The sequence below is a fragment of the Phocoena phocoena genome, chromosome 1, assembly GCF_963924675.1.
Source record: "Phocoena phocoena chromosome 1, mPhoPho1.1, whole genome shotgun sequence".
In the NCBI taxonomy this organism is placed as follows: Eukaryota; Metazoa; Chordata; class Mammalia; order Artiodactyla; family Phocoenidae; genus Phocoena; species Phocoena phocoena.
The window spans coordinates 88,983,563-88,998,147 of record NC_089219.1 but is presented as its reverse complement, the minus strand read 5'-3'; the positions used below and the strand labels follow the sequence as shown (position 1 = coordinate 88,998,147).

At 36.5% G+C, this 14,585-nt stretch overlaps 1 protein-coding gene across 1 annotated transcript in view; it reads right to left on the bottom strand.

Moving 5' to 3' along the window:
* Positions 1–14,585, bottom strand: part of CDC14A (cell division cycle 14A) — a 164,008-nt gene that overhangs the window by 12,456 nt on the left and 136,967 nt on the right. Inside the window, exon 11 of the mRNA XM_065881245.1 lies at positions 4,208–4,367. Within this exon, the coding sequence (XP_065737317.1) occupies positions 4,208–4,367 (160 nt within the window). The remainder of the gene's footprint in view (positions 1–4,207; positions 4,368–14,585) is intronic.

Genomic DNA, 14,585 nt, shown 5'->3' with positions numbered 1-14,585 from the left:
ATTTATTAATGTTACCATTAATAAAATGGTAACAGAGAAAACTACTAGGGAGGCCATTGTGTATGCCATTAAGAAAAGATATTTTAGATGAAATATAGCACACTATGGAATAAAGATGGAAGAGTTACAATAGAAAAATGACATAAAAGGAGAGTTTGAAATAGAAACAAGTAAAAATAGAAGTCTAAGGACTGAAAGAAAAAGACAAAAATGGAATTTTTAGCGGATTTAAATGATTTGGCAAGGAAAAATGACTGGGTCATCTCTAAAATTCTTTTCATCTCTCAGATGTTAAACCTATGAGATGTAAAAGTTGGAGAAAGGCAAAGAGGTCACCTTCATAAATTGTTTCTGATCAATAAAAAGTTTGGATTTATCAGAGCTCCCCAAATTCGTCTCCTCTTCCTTTTCCCTGCCACTGGTTCAGACCTCTGTCACCTGGACCACTGCCTCATGATCAACTCCCTGGCCTTCCAACCCCAGGCCACACACAGACACCAGCACCCCTTCCACAGCACAGCCAGGGTGAGCTCCTCAAAGGGTGAATCTGTGTACTGTCACTCCCCTTACTGATAGCCTCTGGTGGATCCCTGCGGCTTTCAGATTGGACCTGGAATGCCTTAGTGGGCCTAAGAGTGGAAAGAAAGGTGCTTAAAAGTAGGGCCTTAGAGATTTAATTTTTACTTCATAGATTTTTTTAAAGATGTACCCTGCTCATGGGCAAAGGATTTTATAAATCATGGTAACTCATGGCTAAACGTCAGCAGCACCTGTATCTAATTAATATCTCTAACTCAAGAGTACACACTGACTGGTGTGCTAATACTGGACTATCACCCTAGAGTAGGAAAAAGATAAAAGCAATTGCAGTTCCAGGAGAAATTTATTAGGACACGTTGGCTAAGGTTATGTCCAAAATGACTGTATGCAAATGTACTAGAGCCACAAAGAGGACCCAGTGGAGAGGCAGCATAGCACAGTGAGAGGCCTCACGGTCAGAGGCCAACTGTGGAGCCAGAGTGCCTGGGTTCAAATGACAACTCCGCTCTGTACTTTGTGATCTTGGGCGGGCAGCTTAACTTCCTCTACCTCAGTTATGTCATCTGTGAAATGGACCTTGTAAAGGTGCATATTTCATACAGCTCTTCTAGGGCCTAAAATTAATCCATGTAATAAAGTGCTTAGGACAGAGCCGGGCACATAGTAGGTGCCATTTAGGTGGTTGTTGTTGCCCTGTAAGCTCCTCATTTAACTCCTTATACATCTGGCACTTTAAATAAAGTGCATTAGATTCCATTTAAAGCCATTTTTTAATAACCCCAATACAGAATGGATCCTAAGGCCACTCAATGTCAAAATGAGCACTTATTGCTGGTACTATTTTATATTTGAGCATATGCTACCCTTGGATAGCTTGGATTACTACCAGTTTCATGTCTGTATTCTTGTTTGTTTTCTGTGAAACTGTCAGTCTTCACTCATTCAGGTAATATTTACGAAGGCCCTGTGGGCTAGGAATAGACTTATGATGAGGGCAGATAGAAGCCTCCATCCTTACAAAGCGTATTGCCCAGCAAGGAAGGCAAGGTAAGGACCATGGAGGAAAAGGACAGTGCAAGGCAGGGCCGTGAAGCAGGGAGCCCCCTCCAGACCCACAAGATGGGCTGTGTACATTTCATAGTTCCTAGCCCAGCACTGAAGACCAGGTTCAATAAAGGAAAAGCCTCTATTTTTAAAAGATTTCTCATAACTCTATGTGGGCGAAGAGAATTCATTAAAGCCACAACCTACTCCATTACTATGGCCTGAATCATTCTGGTTCATACTTTTGATTATTTTCCTTTTACCCACCCCATAAGCACTGAAAAACTATACAGTCAAGCTCCCCAAATCAGGTAACTACGGAGCTTCCCAAGCTTCCTAATAACCAATCACAGGAAAATTCCTATAGGCATAGAAATCAAAAAATAATTTGCTATCTCTGCTTTTGACTTAAAAAATAAAAAACTACCTCTAGAAGAACACTGGCTTTTTGCACTTTCTCTGTATATAAACTAAATAAATCCAGGATTTCCATGGGCTTCTATCCTGAACATTGGTATAGAACTTGAAACATTAAAACCCTTGCAGCATTCTTGACGTATTTTCCCAACTGGAATTCACAAGAATGATAAAGGAATCACTAACTCTGTTACACTCACTTGAGTAAACTAACTCCCCATATTCATGGAGACAGCACCAGATAAGCATAGCAATAAAAAGGCTCAGAATCAGAAGAGGTACTTGCACAAAGCATCATCTAACTATAAAGCCGTCCAAAACCCATAGATATGTCACTGTCTACAATCTTAACCACACCATCATTCTCTAGTATTTCTGAACTCTTTCATTTCTGTCCTCTAATTTCAAAAATAATAGCACTTCTGAATGAGAGCTAAGTAATTAATTTGGGGGGTGGGAAATAGGAACGAGGTAAAACAGCCAACATCTGAATATGTGCTCATATTTCAAACTGACTTATTTTAAATTTCAATCATATTGCATTCATCACCCTTCCAGTGATAAATAAATGTTAATCAGTCTCAAGTTCAACAAACTGGGATCTAAAAAAGTATGAAAATGTAATGTTCTAACTACCAGATGTTAGTTTAATACAGATTATGATATAAAAAGCATTGTGTTCCTGCAAGATAAATATATTTCTCAGATAGATGGATGGGTTTCACATGTGCCTCTTCAGAGGTCATAACTCAAAAGCCTTATTTACTTGAACTCAAACCTGGGGAGGAAATGCTGACCAGAGCAACAAAGTGTTCTTGTTTAGCTACATTATCTCATTAAAATGTCAGTCCAGATCCTTTTTGTTTGCTTTAAAATGGCCAAACCATAACACAGAGACAAGAAAAGGTCTACAAGGGCTCTGAACATCAACACGACCTTGGCTAATAAGATTTATGCTTGGTCAGGACAGATGACTCAAACCAGTAAACTTAGCCCCTTCATCAGTGGCTGTCCTGGAGAACATACCACAGAGTTGAAAACTCAGTTCCTCCAGCAGTCCCCATCCTTCCTCTTGAAGAAAACATTCCCTATCTCTGAGCACTCTTGTTATCTTTCCTGGTGAAAAAAAATCTGTTTGGGATGCCAATTGTTGACCTAACAGAGCTATGATGCATTCTTTCCATCCTTGAGGGCTAAGCTTGTTCAAGGTCCTTGTCCATGTCTAATGGGTCACTGCCTAATTGAATGTAAACCTACACTTGCTACTTAAATATTTTAATAGCTTTTTTGCCCCTTTAGTGACATAAAAATATAAATATAAACTAGGTGCTTAGCTTCACCTCAGGCATATTGTGGTAGACAGAGCTAAACTAGGAGTCAGACTACCAGCTCTTAAGGTGGCCCCACTACTTGAAAACTCTGTAACCTTGGGCAAGTAAAAAATTTTGTGTGACCCGGGTTTCTGATCCACACAAGAGAGGAAACTACAACAAATTATTTCAAGGTTGCTTCTACCTCCAAAAATGCCCATGATCTTAATTCTTAGTGAATCACTACCATTTTTATTGAGGTAGCAAGTGTAATAGAAAAAAATATGGGTTTGAAATCAGATAGACCTGGACTGAATCATGTTTCTGACACTGAGAACTTCTCTAATATTCAATTTCCTTATTATAAAATAGAGATAATATTGACTAACTCACCAGGTAGTTATGGAGATTAAATCAGACGATGTATGTCAATTGTTTAAAGTGGTTTGTTTATAATGGAGTCTCAATTTAAAAAAAAAAAGTTGCCCCTGATTATGTTTTCAACTCTGGACTTACTTTAGAAATCATGAATTTGAGGCTTCAATGTACCACTTTTGGTATGTAATATCCAACTGTCCCATTAAGATTTTTCTTGTTGATATCTATTTCCATTTTAAAAGAGAAAGTTTGCTTTTCTATTTCTTTTTTGTATTTTCCAAACCAGAGTAGACTCCTTTATAATTGTACTCCTTAAATTACAGCTTTTTTCTTTTTAAGGATAATTGCTTTCTTTGCTTTTATTATTGCTTTATAGGTGTTGACTCCATGCCTAAAAATTTAGTACTGCAGCATTCAGAGAAGAGATGTGGCTATGTTATATGTGTTCAATTGGGAAACAAAGAAATGCAGAACATTAGTCTTAAGGAGACACGAAAATCTTCCTGGAAAAAACTCACCTCTCCAAATCTCTCCACGTTTTGTATTTTAGATAAGTTTCCACCAATAGACATATCATCCAAGCTAGAAAGGATTTTATTAATACTTCCTTCACTGGATGGTCTATTTTTCAGTTTGGATCGGAAAATGTCTCCTTGGACCCACAACGATGCCTGTTTCCTGTAAAAAGGAGAAAAAAACAAAATAATCTTTGAAATAAGTGAGTATCACCTCCTCAGAAGTATATCTTATAGACAAAAAGATTAGCAGATAGACATTTGCAGATCAGACTAGAAAGATTATGAAGTCTTAAAGAAAAATAAAGTCATTTTCTGAATGCCAAAATAAATTATTTAAAGTTGTACAGATGAACTGGTTTGCAGGGCAGAAATTGAGACACAGATGTAGAGAACAACCAAGGGGGGAAAGCTGCAGGGGGGTGGGGATGGTGGTGTGCTGAATTGGGCGATTGGGATTATAAAATGGATAACTAATAAGAACCTGCTGTATAAGAAAATAAAATAAAATTCAAAAAATCAATAAATAAAGTTATATATTAAATACAAAACCCTTCATCCAATATATGTCTATATAGCCCTAAATGGGTTGACTATTAAGGTTCCCAGTGTTTAAGACAAATTCCACAGCCATAAAGACAGTGAGCCAATTTGTCTTTTAAACATGAATTTGAAATCTGTAATATAGTTCTCAAATAGCAATTTGATACATCTGTAAAAATAGCTGGAGTGAAATGGACTCAAAGATGTAGGTGAATAAACTTAAGTTAGATGGAGATAGTACCTTAAAAAAGTACCAAACACCCAATTGTATGTGGTATCATGAAAAGCCATGAACATATAACTTTACAAACCCACTCTTATAACCTAAAAATAAGGTTTATAGCCTCAATTAGGTGATCCTTCTGGAAAAAGAAAATGTATTTGACGTTCATCTATAAGCTTTCCTTTATTCAAACAAGACATATTTACAACTATTTTCAAGGTTATAAGAAAAGAACTTAAATGTGTAAGTAAAATGACAATCTGGGGCTACTATTTTTATTGATCGAGTCACCTTCATGTATTTCTTTTAAGATAAATTACCCCACAGAACAGTTTTTGTTCTGTACTATACCATACTGTACAGATTAGAATTCAACCAAAAACATTATTGTTCATCACAAGGAATACCAACATGCAATGAAATAACAGCATTATCAGGGAGATGTCACCAATAAGAACATAGATTTCTTTTGTAAAGCAGCAGGGAGACCGAGTAATACTTTCTCTCAAAGGTTCTACATATCACAGAAAATCCAGGTTAAAACATGAGGAGAAAAACAAATAACCCTCCCTGAAACGTACTGTCTCATTGAGCCCTCAGGAAAGGAATCCATCTTTCCTTTTAAACAAGAATCCGCCTTTCTTTTTAAACCATGTTTATTCTCAAATCAGAACTTTACTGTTTACAGTTAAAAATTGTTGAAAGTCTTGAAGAAGAGTTTATCCTTTAAATTACAGCAAAACTTTACATATGCAATCCCTCCAGCCAAGCAAATCCATACCTAGGTATTACACTACAGAAATACACGCTTGTGTACAAGATACAAACATGCTTGTTACAATGTTATTTCTAATAGCAAAATAATGGAGACACCCTAATGGACAACAGCTTATTAAATTACAGTAGATCTATTCCATGAAATATTATGTAGTCAGTAAAAAGCCTGGGATGGACTCACATGTGGTGACAGGGAAGAGTAGCCATGAAATAAAGCATTAGTGAATGAATAATATAAGTGACAGAGTGTGGAAAGTGTGACCTTGTTATTAAAAAACAAAAACAAAAGGGAAAAAGGTTACAATTCACAGTTCACAGTTATTTAGAAGACTATATGCCAAAATATTAATGAGTTACCCCGAAGAACGGTGACAAAGGAAAATTTTGTTTTCTACTACATAATGCCTACACTTTTTTACTCTTTTTAAAAACAATGTGCTTTGTTTGCTTTTGTAAAAAATAAATGATCTGAAAATAAATAAATACAAATATAGCTCAAAGCAGAACAAAGATAGAGTAATTCTGAAAAGGAACCTTTAAAGTTGCTATCATAAAAGACAGCATGCAGCACATGACTGCACTGTGTTAACAAGAGCATCTTTAGAAGTCAGGAGAAGTGCCCAAATGTTAACAGCATAGGGTAGAAATGAATGGTTGAGGGGCTTTCTTTATTTTAAATATAATATCCTACCCTACTTTCAAATAAGAAATTTTGTTTTTCTTTTACTTTTTGCTCATTTTTCAATATTTTCCAAATAAAGCAAAAGAGAAAAAGAAATACCTTTAGATATAACTTCTGAGACAGCCTGTATGGATACAGATACATAGATATAGATGTAGAGATAGATATGATACAGATATAGATAGCCACTACAGATATAAAACGCTGTCCACATACAAGACTGACTTTTCATTCCTAACATTGTTCTAAAATTGAAACTAGATTAAAGAATGTTTCTAAATACATTAAATTTTAAAATAAAAATTTGGTGAATTTTTAAATATATGAATAAAATTAAAATTCCAGAAATCCACACACACCAATTCACTAAGGAGTATGGCAGTATCTACCTTTTATCATGGCAGATTTTTTTTGCTTCTTGGAGGCAAACTACTGAGGAGTGTTTCCTGAGCTTAGGATACATAAATTGATGAGGCAATTCTTCTATACCAGTTGTAAAAATATGTATTCAAAACGAACTCTTCTTAACTTTTTCTCCCCTTGTGGAAATCTTCATAAAACCATGGAATAGCCTTCCTGATACTTTGTATCTTCAAAAATTCTTGCTTTAATTTTTTGCTCCTCCAAACTTTTTTCACTTACTGTTACATCTAGCATAACCTTTTATATGATGCTTGAATCTATATCCTTCCAGTAGTAGTAAACAAAAGCACAGCCCTTGGCACAGTATGGATACTTCAAAAAAATAACTGTTAAATTAATAAATAATAGAGGTCTTGGGCCTCTGGTCAAAACCCCCCAGTAATAAAGAACTACTTCTTCACAAGGAAAGAAAACTCAGTCCTGTCACAGATAATGAAAAAATCAGCTACATGAAACACCCAGAAAGGACAGGGATAAACAGATAAGACAGAATTCCTGTGCCTCAAGAAATTCCCAGGACTTCCCTGGTGGCACAGTGGTTAAGAATCCACCTGCCAGTGCAGGGGACACAGGTTCGATCCCTGGTCCAGGAAGGTTCCACATGCTGTGGAGCAACTAAGCCTGTGCACCACAACTACTGAGCCTGTGCTCTAGAGCCCACGAGCCACAACTACTGAAGCCCGTGTGCCTAGGGCCTGTGCTCTGCAACAAGAGAAGCCACCACAATGAGAAGCCCACACACAGCAACGAAGAGCAGCCCCCGCTCGCTGCAACTAGAGAAAGCCCACGAGCAGCAATGAAGACCCAATGCAGCCAAAAATAAATTAATTAATTAAAAATAAATTAATTAATTAAAAATAAATTTAAAAAAAAGAAATTCCCAGGTTAGTATGAGACAAGTAAACAACTGAAATCCAATATTAAAGCCCTATGACCAAGATTTGCTTAGGAGCCTAGGAGAAGGGGCCCTTAACTCAAACTGAAAGAATCAGACTGAAGTTGTCTGAGAATCCAGACATTATCTGGAAAGATGAGCAGGGCTTAGCCAGCAAGAGTATTCCCCAACAAAGAAAACAATGTGGGCTTGAAGAAACAGTGATATCAAAGAACACAGCATGTATGGAAAACTGTTGTTTGGCTTGGCTGAAGCCCTTCTGCTTCATAGGAGAGGAGAAGGGAAGCAGCTCCTGGCAAGCTCTGTGCACCATGCTAAGGGGCTTACCTTAGATCTCAGAACTGAAGAGAAGACCCTGTAAGGATATTTAGGTATAAAAAACATGAAGAGGGAACAGAAGCTGAGAAGCTGGAGGCCCAAGAGGATAAATTGAAAAAAATTCTAATTCCAAAATGTTATAAACTTGCTGCCAACCTAAAGATGAAGATGACAACATGACACCTTTTACTTGCTCAGTTTAAAAGACTCAATCTGTCCCATCACTGGAAAGACTTGATTTAAACCTGAATATACAGATGATAAGGTGTCAAAGTTGATTTATGTGTTGCTGAGCGATGCTGTACTCAAGCACTCCTTAAGAAAAAGCAGCACTTCACGCAAATACCTTTTTTAATGACAGTGGAAACCACGCTAGCTTTTATTGTGGTGTCTATTACTCCTTAAAAGCCTCATCTCAAACAGAAGAAGTAAAACATGTATTTTTAAGTATTCAGCATTTAAAAATCAAATCCTATGAAGCTAACACACCAACTCAAAGTAAATCCCCCAGTAAAGTAGTGCATTTCCTAAGAGAGCGTGACATAACTGACCCTCTACCAAAAAAGAACAAGTGCTTTGAAGTAACTTTGAACAGAGTCTTGTTGAGAAAAGTAGCCAGTGCTAGGGTCATTATTTTGGGCCATGTCCTGGCCCTAGGTTAGTCAGGTTTGGGCTAGCCAAGCCTGGGACATAAGAAAAAAACTAATTAACTTCACCTCATTACAAGCCAAGTCATAGCTAATTCTGATGTAAAACCTTCATGAGTCTTTAAAAAAAAAACAAAAACTGCTTTTAAAATTCCTCTAAAGAAAGTCAGGTCAGTTGCATTGTTACAAATATTCCTGGTTTTGAATTCAGAACACAGTGGCAGCCACAGTGCAGCTTCTTCTGTTTGTGGCTGATCTCTTCTCTCTCACTTTCCTGACTGTAACCGAATCCCATCTCCACACCATCCTAACTCTTCCTCTTCATCACTTCTTCCATCCTCAACGTATATTTTTTCTAGTATGACCTAATCCTGACCCCAGTGTCCATCCAAAGCCACCATTTGGTCATTTCATATAGAAACCCAACCAACTTTCTAGCTCAACCTAGGCCTCATCTAGCTGTGACTTGAGCACCAATCTGCCCTGTGTGCCTCCTTCCACTGCCCCAGGGCTCTTTCGGAAACAGAGTAGTTCCTGGTTTAAAGAATTGGACTAATGAAATGGTCTAACCTGATATCAAAGGAAGACAGACTAGACAGCAGTACCCAAGATTCAGGAGGTAGGAAGGAGACAGGTATTCAAGGAGTTCTACTCTTACTTTGGAGAGTAAGAATGGAAGATTTAATAGGAAGATGCTTAGAAAGAATTTATGAGGGTGTAGGGAAAAGTTCTTGATTCTGAAATACACAAGAGAGAAAAAAATGACTTAGGGAATTCCCAAAAAGATTCAACTAGCTAATTCTCATTTAGGGATAGAACCCCACAATTAGGACCTGGATCACTGGTATCATACCAAAGTACAAACTTTATAAGTAAACCTAATGCTTAATGGCTTACATTTTGTTTTTCCAACTCTAACCCTTTTACACAGGAAACATAGAACTAGCATTATTCAGTAAACAAATAAAACATTTTAATAAGAAAAAAAAGGAAACAAAACAAAAACCATTCAATCTTCTATCTTCAGTAACTGATATGAGTATTTCAAGATAAATTTCTGATGCCATTGTTGCCAAAAATTCTTACATATACCTTATCCTTTTTACTTAGACCCATATTAGAATTTTATTTTTGCTTAGCCAATAGATTCAATGCCAACTGAGAGTCAATAAATGGATCAAATGATGCAACAGTAAATACTGAAAAGCAATATAACTGAGTGTTACTGCAAAAATATGACTGTCAAATAAACAGTGCAAACTCAAACCTATGCAATGTGCTTGTTAGTTTAATAAACAAATCACAATATTGTCTATTATTAAGTTATTTTGTTCACAATATTTCAAAATTTAAGTACTGTATTTTAGGAAAGACAAGCTCTTAAATCTTCAAAAAAGATCATTAAAAAAATTTAATCCATATTTCTTGACCTAGCCCATGTATCTTAAAAAAATACTATAAATAAATTATAATTTAAAACTCAAGCAGTTATTGTTAGACATTTTTAAGCACTTTTCCATTTTCTTGAACAGGTTTTCTTCATCTTATTTTTAGTAATTTCCTGAAATAAAAACCAGTGGTTGAACTATTAATTTCTATTGTTGTTCAATCCAATTGTGAAACTAACCAAATGCCATAAGCACCAAACTAAATGTTGTATAAGCTGATATCTACAAGTAAAAATGAGCCACAGACTCACTCTTGTTACACAATGTGGTTGGTGGACCAGTAGCACAGTTATCACCTGGGAGCTTGTTGGAAAGTGCATTTCACAAAATCCCCAAATGAATGTTACACACTTTAATAGCTGAGAAGTACTGCAGATTACCAAAGGCTTATAACTAAATTACAATGCTGAAAAATATCCAATTTACTGGAAGTTGATGAAAATATCTATGATAATAAAGCAGAATGGGGCAATTTCTGATTTATGGGCTTAGGAACAAAAGAGTTCAGCCACAACATTGCTTTCTTAAAGATAACTTCAAAGTGAAAGCTCTACTTTGCAAATACAGAACTCCCTGCAGAATCCAGATTTAAGCTCTGAGTTCTTACTGCCTCAGGAGGATTTTAAAAAATAAAAACAATAACAACATCATATCAGTTCCCATAAGTAAAGGATCTCTGTGAGCTGAAAGTCCCCATGGGAACCGCATACGTGTCCCTCAAGGATCCCTTTCTAATGAATGAAAGCTTCAATGGATCATGATCCAGAGGTCAGCATAGTATCACACAGCGAATATTCAAAAAAACAAATCATAAAAGCAGCCTGGGGCTTCCCTGGTGGCGCAGTGGTTGAGAGTCCGCCTGCCGATGCAGGGGACACGGGTTCGTGCCCCGGTCCGGGAAGATCCCATATGCTGCAGAGCGGCTGGGCCCGTGAGCCATGAATGCTGGGCCTGTGCGTCCGGAGCCTGTGCTCCGCAACGGGAGAGGCCACAACAGTGAGAGGCCCTCATACCACAAAAAAAAAAAAAAGCAGCCCTGATCCCGTCTATATACTATATATATTCTACAGGCTCTCTCTGAGAAGGATGAGTTTAGACTTGTCTCAGTAACAAAAGAGGCATGGTTGTGCAGCATTTTAAGAACTTTGAGGATATTTGGTAGAAGACATACTTTGGGTGCAGAATGGTATTTTTAGCTTAAGAATATGAACTTCAAGTAGAAGAAAAACACCTGATGGTTGTTTTGCAAATAGCTTTATTTATATGCTAGAAAAAAATTTAAATATAAAATTTCAGTCCGTTACAAAAGGGATGTCTTGATCAGCCAGTACATAAATTCATCAGTTCACAAGGATGTTAATAAACATCTCTCTTACTGCTGGTGACATTAAGAGGAAGATTTCTTCAAGGCATAGAAATCAACACCTGGGTACACTTTGATGTTCAAGGACTAGCACGATGTGACGAACCAGCTTTCCTAAAGTCACAGATTTAGAATTAACATTATCGAAAAAGCACTGACTGGATTTTTCACTTCTGAAAGAATACAATCCCTCTAACTTGTTCAGTCATTTTCGACAGATGAAAAACCTATTAGAAAACTTTTTAATCCTCTTTCTTTCCTAATGAACCTGTTACTTATTCATGCTTCTACGTCATCACTGACATCACGCTCTTCATTTCTCATATCGTTAGTCAGTCTCCAAAGCCTGAGATTTATTTCCTTGAAATGCCCTGGTGCCCATCTCTAATTCTTCGGTCTAACTTCCAGCCCCTTTGACAAGTCCCCGTCCCCTAGATTTTAGTAGTAGTCTCCTTTTTAGCCTCTCTGACTACAATCTCCCTCCATTCTATTCATCTTATACATTGCTGCAGCCCAATCTTCCTTAAATAACATGTCAATCATGCAACTCTACTACATCAAATACTCCAAAGTAGAAATATGATGAATAAGAGCAGTCTGGAATATACATGTTCAAATTAGGATCTGTGTATCTTACTGTACATATTTACTGACTATCTACCCAAATGTATACAATGTACACAGATGTATTAGTTTCTTCTCTGAACAAAGCTGCTATCACAAATTACCACAAGCTTAGTGGCTTAGAAGAACACATATTTACTTTCGTACAGTTATGGAGGTCAGGAGTCCATCATCAGCTTCACTGAGCTAAAGTCAAATTGTTGGCAGGGTTGGTTGGCTCTGGAGACTATGAAGGGAGAATCTGTTTCCTTGCCTTTTTCAGGCACCAGTGGCTGCCCATACTCCTTGGTGTATGGTCCCATCCTCCAGCTTCAATCCAATCTCTGTTTCTATCATCACATCACCTTCTTGTCTAGTTGACTCCTCCTGTGTCCCTGTGATTACACTGAACCCACCAGAATAATCCAGAATAATCTCTTCGCTCTGAGATCTTTTACTTGATCATATTTGCAAACTCCCCTTTTATAAGATCAAGTGGGGTTTATTTCAGAGATGTAAGTCTCATTCAATATTTTTAAAAACTCAGTGTAATCCACCATATTAACAGGCTAAAGAAGAAAATCACATGATCATATCAATCAATGAAGAAAAAGCGTTTGACAAAATTCAACAACTGCTTATAATAAGAACTCTCAGAAATACAGAAATAGAGGGGAACTTCCTCAACTTGATAAACCTCCAATTAATATTTCATGGTGAATGCCTGGATATTTTCCCCCACCAAGACTGGGAACAAGGGAAGGGTGTCTGTTTTCACCACAATTATTCAAGTTCTAGCTGGTGCACCAAGGGAAAAAAGGGAAGTAAAAGACATAGAGATTGGAAAGGTAACAAAATTCTCCCTATTTGTAGATGACATGATTGTCTATGCAGCAATCCCCAGGAATTCACACACATTTCTTTCTCTCTCTCTCTTAAATTTCAGGATACAAAATAAGTATAGATAGAAAGTCAATTGTATTTCTACGTATGAGCAATTAATACATGGACACTGAAATTAAAAAAACGGTATCATTTATAATCACTCAAAAAATTGAAATACTTAGGTGTAAATCTAACAAAACAGGACTTATATGATGAAAGCTAAACAATGATGATGAAAGAAATCAAAGAAGATATAAACAAATGAAAAGACATATTGTGTTTATGGATTAGAAGACTCAACAACAGTAAAGATGTCAATTCTCCCAAAACTGATATAGAGACTTAACACATTTGCATCAAAATTGAAGAATGAAATTTTTGTAGATGTGGACAAGATTATTCTAAAATTTATATGGAAAAGAAAATAAACTGGCATTGCTAAGACAATTTTGTTAAAGAATGAAAAATGGGAGGAGTCATTCTTCTGTTAAGGCTCTCTACATAAGTACAGTATCAAGAGAGTACAGTGTTGGAGGAAGAATAGAAAAATACATCAATGGAACAGAATAAAGAACAAAGAAATATGCCCATCTAATTGTTGACAGAGATGTAAAAGTAATTCAATGGAGAAAAAATAACCTTTTCAACAAATGGTGCCACAACAACTGGACATCTATAGGCAAAAAAAAAAAGAACCTTGACCTAAGTCTCACATCTTACACAAAAGTAACTCAAAAGGAGTCATAAACTTATGACTATGGGATCTATGGCTAAGCAACGAGATCTTAGATCTGATACTAAAAGCATGATCTAAAAAAGGAAAAAACTGATAAATTGGACTTCATCAAAATTTAAAACTTTTGCTCTGTGAAAGATTCTATTAAGAGGATGAAAGACAAGTTACAGACAGAGAAAATATCTGCAAACCATTTATCAAAGGACTAGTACCTAGAACATTAAAGAACTCTCAAAACTCAATAATAAGAAAACAAATCACTCAAAGAATAAACAAAAGATTTGAACAGATGCTTCATCAAAAAGTTATAGGGATGGCATATAAGTACATGAAAAAGTTGTTCATTATTACTTACAATTACAATTTCAATGCAAACCAAACCCACAAAGATATATCATTACACACCTAGCAGAATGGCTGAAAAAAAATGCTGGCAAATATGAAGAGAAACTCTATCACTCAAACACTGCTGGTGAAAATGTAAAATGGTACAGCCACTCTGGAAAACAGTTTGACATTTCTTATAAAACTAAACACGTACCATACAATCCAGCAATTGCACTTTTGGGCACTTAACCCAGAGAAATGAAAACTTATGTTTGAACAAACCTGTACATGAACATTTATAGCATCTTTATTCATAATAGCTGAAAACTGGAAACAGTTCAGCTATCCTTCAACAGGTGAATGGTTAACAGACAGCAGTACATTCATACCTTGGAATGCTACTCAGCCACAAAAAGGAACAATTATTGCTACATGCAACACCCTGGAGGAATCTCCAGAGAATTATACTGAGTGAAAAACACCAAGCCCGAAAGGTTACATGCTCTATAAT